Source organism: Grammomys surdaster, unplaced genomic scaffold (assembly GCF_004785775.1).
Source record: "Grammomys surdaster isolate TR1022 unplaced genomic scaffold, NIH_TR_1.0 188, whole genome shotgun sequence".
NCBI classification, from domain to species: domain Eukaryota; kingdom Metazoa; phylum Chordata; class Mammalia; order Rodentia; family Muridae; genus Grammomys; species Grammomys surdaster.
The window spans coordinates 3,660,719-3,669,999 of NW_021604633.1; the positions used below are offsets into that span (position 1 = coordinate 3,660,719).

The window sequence follows — 9,281 nt, forward strand, 5'->3', positions numbered from 1 at the left end:
CTCTCTCTCTCTCTCTCTCTCTCTCTCTCTCTCTCTCTCTCTCTGAATTCAGGCCCTACATTTGTCTCCTGCGGTGCATTTCTTCATTAAACCTTCTTGAATCTGTTCCGATCTGGTCAATGCTTTTACCCCCACGCCTTCAGCTGCCCTTCATTTCTAACACAATACTATAGTTGTTATCATGGTCTGGAATATGCTGCTTTGGTTGAAATGTCATGTATTATATTTTGTTTTGGTTTTATTTTCAAGGGCTTTATTTTTGTTATGTTTGGTTTTAGAGACAGTAGCTCACTATGTAGCCCAGGCTGGCCTCAAACTCACCACCCTCCTGCCTCAGTCTCCTGAGTGCTGGATGGTAGGCATGTATAACCACATTCATTGTATTTAGGACACAGCAAATAAACAGTACAATAAATGTGGAGGGAGAAAGAGAAGAAGTGAAATTCCTTGGAGAGGCAGAGCACAGTACTAACATGCCAGCAGCAAGCTGGGAGCACTCACTTGGGCTTAGGACGGTATGTAAGCCTCTTCAGGGGGACGCTGGAGCAGAAGCACATGCCTGGGCCCTACCTGCAGGTACTAGAGAAGCAAAATGACAGCAATCTTAATCCCCAAGAATCCTCCAATCAATGGGAAAGCAAAGGTATCAAACCCACACTTTAGAGAGACTGCTCACACCTCCAGGAGGTAATGGGGAGGAGCTGGATTATCCCCAACAGATGGAACCACCCACAGCACATAGAACAGAGAGCCATAAATCACGCAACCTTGTGGGGAGGGAGGGAAGCTCACATCTCCAAGTGGGCCTGGGAGCTAGCCAGGCTGAAGGTGGAGAGCAGCAAGGCCTGGAACGTGGTCCCTGCTGCCTCATTTGCTGCTTGGCAACGGATCTGTTTGAGATGTGAAGAGAGGGAGTGAGTTGGGATGACACAGTTCCCAGACTTCCTGAACAGTGCCCAATGTGGACATAGTTAGAATTGGTTTTTAAGTTAGCTGAGGGAAGCATCTACATCTCAAGTGACATAAAGAGAGAAAGCAATCACAGGAGAATGTTCTAGAACAGATGAGGCTACCGGAACACTCAGAAGCCAAAGTTGTGCTGCATATAAAAGGTGGTTGACACAAGTTGACGGCCAAACCCAGCTACAGATATGAGTCATCTTTGCAGTTGTGAGACATGTAAAGCCATAGGCTGGAGAGGGTTCTGGGCAGCCTCAGCACTGCTTTAAGGAGCAGAATGGTTGGTGTTGCATCTACACAGGACAGAGAAAACCCACCACCTGGTGGACCTGGATTTCACATCAACAATTCAGCAATAGCTGGAATGGAAGCATGACTGGACAGAACTTTCTAGAAGGAATCCAGCTGTGCCTCCCAGCACTGTGGCAGTGCCTGATCTCCTTCCAGAGAGATGAGGCCACAGCCTATAAGGCCTGGAGTTACATTCTCCAAGAGGATGAGCAGCTGCAGCTCGGGACATCTCTACTGTGCTCTGGATAGCTCAGCAGGCATCCCACCCATCCAGATACAGCCTCACGTGCTAGCCTGTAGCCAGGATTCACAGAGCTTGTGACTGAGTTGCCCTGACTCCATCCCACTCCTGGGCTTGAACCAGATTCCTGGGAAGCCTACATTATTTTTAAGAGTTTCTGTGTCGTCCTGGCTGGCCTACAACTCATTCTGTAGACCAGGCTGTTGTCAAGCTCCTAGAGACCTGCCTGCCTCTGTCTCCTGAGCACTGAGGCAAATGTAGCTCACAGTGCCTGCAGTGAGCAATGGAGGGCAATTTGGGGAACAAGCTTGAAAGCATCTTAAGGCCGTCTTCACATACTTTACATTAACTAATAGAAGTAAATCTGAGACGGAGATGGTTTTGGAAAGGGGATCATGTTGTGTAGCTCAGACAAACCTCAAACTCATGATCCTCCTGCCTCTGCTTTTAGAGTACTAGAATTAAAGGTGTCCACCCAAACTTGCAGATGCACACCCAGTCAAATGAGCAATCCGAAGATCAGAATACATCTTGTAGCTACAGACACACACACACACACCACACACACAAGCACACAATATATACACACACACACATACACACACATATACATACACACACACAAGCACACAATACATACATACATACACACAAGCACACAATACATACACACACACACATACACACATATACATACACACACACAAGCACACAATACATACATACACACACAAATACATACACACACACAAGCACACAATACATACATACATACACACACACAAGCACATAATACATACATACACATATACATACACACACAAGCACAAATACATACATACACACACATATACATATACACACAAGCACACAATACATACATACATACACACACAAGCACATAATACATGTATACACACACATATACATACACACATAAGCACACAATACATACATACACACACATATGCATACACACACAAGCACACAATACATTCATACACACACACACACATTCATGGCAGCAGACATTCAAGAACATATGAACCATAGGTAAATCAGAATAAGCACACACCTCAGCACATCAATTAATTGCTGAATAAAAAACAGGAGGAAAGCTTTGCTTCCTGTCCTGGAGTAAGATCTCCAGGGTGCGCTGTTAAGTGAAAGGTGCACAGTGCAGAAGTAAGTCTTCTGCAATTGTTTGCACAAAAGAGATGAGACACATAAACGTGTTTGCCAGTTCATAAGATCACTCTGTAAAACTGAGTAAAATGTCACCAAGGGCCACAGAGATGACTACGGTCCTTCTGCAGCAAATATCTTCATACGTTTTGATCTCTGACCTGTGTTAATATCCCACTCGTCATCTGTGATTCACTTCTATGAGTAACAGGAAAACAATTAGAAATAAAAGTTAGTGCCTGGGGTTGACGGAGGGGTATGATGGTCAGGTCTCACCAGACAAGGGTCTCACAGTGCATGAGCTCAAAACCACATAGCCTGTGCACGCGACCAGAAGGAGTCCATAAGGCATTCTTCAAAAAATTTCACACCCTTAATCCCAGCACTTGGGAGACAGAGGCAGGTGGATTTCTGAGTTCGAGGCCAGCCTGGTCTACAGAGTGAGTTCCAGAACAATCAAATATGTTATTCTAATAGCTTTTTAAACAGAAAGAGACTTTCCAGTGTCCCAGGATCAGCTGTGGTGCTGACCAGTACGTGTTCTCATAGATAGGGCACACATGTCGGGAGCATTCTCCTTTCTCTTCTCTGTTCAGTCACTTGTTTTGTTTTTGAAGACAGGGTCTCCTGCTGTGTAGACCAAGATAGCCTGGAATGCATAGAGATTCATCCACCTCTGCATCCAGAGTGCTGGGATTAAAGGCCGCACCACTACACCTGGCTTGAGAATGCTATTCTCTACAGCCTTTTCTTTTCTTTTTCTTTTTCCCAAAACAGAGTTTCTCTATATAGCCTGTCCTGGAACTCAGTGTGTAGGCTGGCCTGAAACTCAGAGATCTGCCTGTGTCTGCCTCCCAAGTGGTGGGATTAAAGGCTTGTGCCATCATCACCTGGCTATATAGCTTTTAATAATGATAAAAAAAAATGTAAAACTAGCCAAAGGCAGACAAAACTATGTGAGTTCAAAACCAGCCTATTCTACGTAGCAAATTCTAAGCCAGTCAGGGCTACATAGTGAGATCCTGTCTCAAAAAACGGGGGGGCTGGAGGGAGGGCAACCAAACCTTGGGACTGAAGAGATGGCTTAGGGGTTAAGAAGAGCACACACGGGCTGGTGAGATGGCTCAGCAGTTAAGAGCACTGACTGGTCTTCTAGAGGTCATGAGTTCAAATCCCAGCAACCACATGGTGGTTCACAACCATCTGCAGTGAGATCTGATGCCCTCATATGGGTGTCTGAAGACAGCTACAGTGTACTTACATATAATAAATAAATAAATAAATAAATAAATAAATAAATAAATAAATCATTTTAAAAAAAAAGAAGAAGAAGAGCACACACAGTTCTTCCTGAGGACCTGAGTTGGAGTCCCAGTACCCATATCAGGTAGCAATTACCCACAACCACCTCTCCTTCCTCTGTGGATACTTGCATTCATGTGTATACACCACACACACACACACACACACACACACACACACACATAACTAAAATAAAAAAAATTCTTTTAAAAACCAGTGATTGCTGCTTTTCAAGAGGGGGCCCAGTAGACATCGAAGATAACTCCAGCTCCAGGGGCTCCAACACCCACTTCTGATCTCCACATACACTGAACTCACATGCACAAACCCATACACAGACACATACATACATACATACATACATACATACATACATACATACATAATTTAAGAAAGATAGTAAACCATTTTAAAATATGATATAAAATAGATGGCACCATCCTATAGATGGCAGCCACACACACTGAGCACCTGCTGTAACTGTAGGCTCCTTTCACGTGTAATCATGTATGTTCAAATTCTATTACGTGTACATAAACTGGAGCATGTCCACCCTCTAGCTCTTCCCCTTGGACATCTAGTTCCTGAACATTCTGATTCTTTCTGTGGCATGTCCTGACTCCTTTTTGTGTGTAATGTGGCTACCCAACATCTACAGCCTGGTTCTCCACATGCATACCCTCATTTCTATACACGTATGTTTTCATCCCTGTGTGTGCATGGCTTTAACTCCATTAAATATGCACTTGAGCCTCACCAGCCTCCCACAGGCAGAATCCCATTGTTTTATTAAAGTGGAAACCACTCCCCCGCAACCATGTCTGCTCTGTAGGTGGGTCAGCTACCATTGCAGTGCCCCAGCCTCTGCCCTCCCTCCTCCCACCCTTCCTTCATGGCTGCACTCTCATTTAGTACATAGTCGTGATCCTGAATCTTGGCATTGAGGAACTCACCACTGTGTTTCCGGTGAAACACGGTGTTTATCTCAGGGCCTGCAGGACAGCACTGTGCCTGCCCTCAATAACCTATGTCTCAGTTGCTCTCTGTCTCCTCCGTCTTCCAACTACCCCTTGGAGGCAGAAACTGTGAATACCTTTTTCTCCTGTAGGGCCAACTCTTCCTGGCCGTCCTGGGGCTCCTTTGTCTCCCTTTTCTCCTGCATCCCCTGTGGAAGAAGTCATATCTGTTTAGGCCACATCTGGCTAGGACAGGACTATGGTGCTATGCATCCATACAGAAGAACTAGAAAGACACTCACCCACAGTGCAGCCAGTCTGGCCCTACTCCCTGCGTACCCTCCCGTACCCTCCCGCATGCTGCATCCAGCATCACTAGCGTGAGCTCTGGGCACCCAGGTCTAAGCTTAGGTTGCACTTTCCCTATACTGCTTTATTTTTCAGGGAACAGATTTTTCCCTCCCTCCACTGTCCCTTCTGGGCTGGTTCCTAATCTCCTTCCCACCATATAGGACTCCCCACAGCACTCCAACCATAAGGATAGTGAGGAGGAATGTATCAGGTGGCCCCCACGGAAACATCATGTAGGCTGGTGACATGGTGGAGAACAGACCAGGTTGTCCACTGGTGGTCTCAGCATGTCGCATGAAGCATTCATGGTGTCCTCCCACATGGACTGCCTGAGATCAATAAAGTCTGCCCTCCATGTTTGGGGGTTCAATGGCCAGGTACAAGAGACAGAGGTGTAAATAAGCAGTCAGGATATATGACAAGATGAGTCTATGGGGACGGGGGGCTGTGTCACAGGGAACCAATGGGCCACACCTATTCTCTAACCTCAACTCCAATCTAACCCTGATCAAACGACCTTCCTACAACACAAGTTTGATTCTTCTTTCCCCTTTCTAAAAGACAGAAAGTCATCAAAGGCTTACATTGAGTTATAGACCAGTCTGGCCTCAAACCCAGAGATCTACTTTTCTCTGCTTCTTAGTCTACACATCTTATGTCTATACAGTGAGTCCCAGGCTAGCCAAAGCTACAGAGTAAAACCCTGTCACAAAAGGAAGAAAAAGGAAGAGGAGGAAAAGAAGGAGAGGAGGGGGAGAAAGAAGAAAAGAGGAGGAGGAGGAGGAGGAGGAAAAAGAGGAGGAGAAGGAGGAAGAGGAGGAGGAGGAGGAGGAGGAGAAAAAAGAGGAGGAGAAGGAGAAAAAGAAAGAGACAGAGAGACAGGAAATATGACTATGTGGCAATGAGTGTGACAGCAAGCTCCCTGGGGAGGCTCTGATTGAAGTTCACCCTCACAGCTAGAAAGCAGTGGCTAGAAGAATGAGCTCACTCATTTCCCATGAGACAACACATTAGGATGAGGAGTTCTCCTCACTGAGAAACACTCATCTGGGGAGCCTCGATGGTTTTGTTTTGAAGTTATCAAATTGAGGTCGAAGAAAAAAAAAACAACAACTCATAAATGCCCAAGCCCATCTCAAAGGGATTCCAGAGAACAGAGAGAAAAAGAATGCCTGAGCATCTCTGAAGAGCTGCCAGATGCACTATCCAGTGCTGGGTGGGGGGGGGGGGGGGGGGTGTTCAGGAGCACCCCACAAAAAACCCCCCCACAACCCTCGGGGGGGGGGAGATCAGGGCCAAACAGCAAAGATGCATCAGCACACTGCAGAAGGAACATCACCAACAAAGAGTACATTCTGTGAGCTACCCAGGAGGAAAAATATTTTAAGTCAAATTGACATGAGAAGTCGCATTAGCCACATAGAGTATAGGATGGAGTGAAGCACAAATGTCAGCACAAGTGACATGGGATGATTCAGATCGGATGTCTCCCTAGTGAAGTGGCTTTTAAGCTGAAGCCGAGCAGTGAGCAGGAAGCAGCCAGCCAGAGCAGAGCAAAGAGACATGGATGAGCATACAGACTGCTGACCCCCCAAAAACACCTTGATACCAAGGCTCTGAAGCTCCCCCTAACACAGTTCCCCAAAACTATCCATGATTACATTCTGTCCTGAAACTACTATATCATAAAAAGTTGTTTTTGCTAGATATGATGGTACACGTCTTTGATCCCAGCACTCCAGAGCCAGAGGCAGGCAGAGTTCAGTCTAGGATACATAGTAAGTTCTCAGCTAACCAGGGCTTCAAAGTGAGATCCTTTGTCTCAAAAAGAAATTTGATCTCTGCCTCTAAAGGGCCACACTCAAGATGGTGGAAACCTTCCCAGGAAGCTTGACTCTAAATCCAGCTTTTCCTGGAGACCTTAGAGAGAAACCCAGAGTGGACATCAAGATCAAAGGTGTTTCCAGCACTGTTCAAAGCTCAGGGGGTGGCTGGGAGGGACTCCTTACCTGTGTTGATAAACCCTGGAGAATGCCATGTACCTGGGATGGGATTTCTTTGACCTTCTCCACTCACACAGAGAGCCCAGCTACACAGAGCTCTTTTTCCACTCCCCATGGAGTTCTGAGGAGCCATATTTTTTATCAGAACAGGTTAACATTCCATCTGCTATCTCATTTTCCACTGCCATTAGCACTGCTTTCTCTTTGCTCATAGAAATAATTTACCACTTGAGTCTTCTCGAATCAGATCTAGAGCTGTGAACACAAAGCCTTCAGCCAGGTCACACTTTGGTATTATCTGATCTGACAATGAAGGGTTGTGTCCATCATTTTCATGCAGAGCATGGAATACTTGGATATACTCATTACCAGTTGAAGAAAAGCCACAGGCATCCCTGGACTGTTGTTTATTTGCAAATGTTTCTGCAAGCAGACTTCATCCCTATAGGCCATGGGATGCAAACACTGTAGCATCAGAGAGCAGGGAAAGGATGACCTCAGTGGTCCAGCTCATGCAGGAGAGGATCACATGAGTGGGCCTTCATACGAGGCTCCTGAGGAGAAGGCTGTGTTGCATATACATCGCTAACCAGAAATCCACAATTTTTTGGCTAGAAATTGTGGAAACTTGGTCTCCTAGTCAGGGAATCCCAAGCCCAACAGATGGACAGATTTCCCAGGATGTACCTGGTCCAGAGCCAGTCTTTGTGAGTGTGTGCTGAAGTGCCAGACCATGCAGGAGACTGAGACACCCAGAGGCATGAGCAAGGCAACACCAGAGCAGCAGAGTAGCCATTACCTTTGAGGCCGGGGACAAGAATCTGCACAGAGCAGGCGTCCTCTGTGGTCTGCTGAGGACATCCAGATGGCAGCAGGGACAGGAAAGCCAGGCTAATCAACGTGCCTGCAAGAGCCAGGTCCCTCATCATCATGAGTGCAGGCAGGACGCTGACTCCTGGAAGAAGGAAGGCATAAACAGTGACAGGCTCTGACCAGACAGTGCATTGCAAACAGCAGGCCACAGTCGTGCCATCTCCTCTGGGTTTTGATGCCTCTCTCACTTGCTCAGGTAACATACCAACTACCACTGTCCACTGAGAGTCTCTGAAGTTCCCAGGCAGCTAGAGTACCATATGTGCCCATACCTCTTTCCTTAAGCCTTTGCTGAAGGTCACTTGCACTGACCAGCCTCCCTCAGAACAAGTCACTGAACACAAGGCCTGCCCAGAAGGTCCAACTTATCCTAACGGCAGAGACTCAGACTCAAAGAAGACAATGACCCCTGTGCAAGACATGAGCCTCTGGCAGAGAGGCAGGACAGGGACAGCCGAGTACAACAGAGATTCACACTAGATGGTTTGAAAGCAGAAAAGGAAGAGAGGAAATGAGAAAGGCCAACAGTAATGGCAAGAGAAAAAGAAAGAAAGATATATTAAAAACTGGGTCTGGTAGCTGGGGGAGAAGGTTCCTCTTGGTGTATCAGAGCCACGAGATGGTATCAACATTCTCTATCCCAGAAGATTTCAGATGTTTCCTGGCACCTATTCCCTGGGTCAGTCAATCACTTAGCAATATTTCCAAGTACCAATCTTCTGCCAGGCACAGTTCCATATACTGGGATAGAGAAAAAGTTCCTTTCCAGCCAAAGGAGACAGACAGGGGCTGGCTGGAGAGATGGTTCAGTGGTTAAGAGAACTCTGCACTTGCAGAGGACCAAGGTTCAGTTTTCAGGACCCCCATGCTGGAGCACAACCACCTGTCATCTCCCACTCCACGGGGACCCAACGCCCTCTTCTGGCTTCTGTGAATACTGTGTATACACTCATGGAGGTGTACACATCCATAAAAATAAATAAATTCTTTTTAAAAAGAGGCAAAAGAATAGACAGATAAACCAGAAGCAGCCAAGAAGAGTAATCTTCCCCTGGGAAAAGAGGCAGGGCAAGTGTGTGTGTGTGTGTGTGTGTGTGTGTGTGTGTGTGTGTGTGTGTG

The 9,281-nt window shown here is 46.4% G+C and overlaps 1 protein-coding gene across 2 annotated transcripts in view; it reads right to left on the reverse strand.

Moving 5' to 3' along the window:
• Window positions 1-9,281, reverse strand: part of Colec11 (collectin subfamily member 11) — a 29,232-nt gene that overhangs the window by 14,973 nt on the left and 4,978 nt on the right. For both annotated transcript variants that reach the window (XM_028768821.1, XM_028768820.1), the window contains exons 2-3: window positions 8,089-8,244; window positions 5,073-5,144 (exon numbers count right to left, since the gene is read on the reverse strand). In XM_028768821.1, the coding sequence (XP_028624654.1) occupies window positions 5,073-5,144; window positions 8,089-8,221 (205 nt within the window). In that variant the 5' untranslated portion in view covers window positions 8,222-8,244. The remainder of the gene's footprint in view (window positions 1-5,072; window positions 5,145-8,088; window positions 8,245-9,281) is intronic.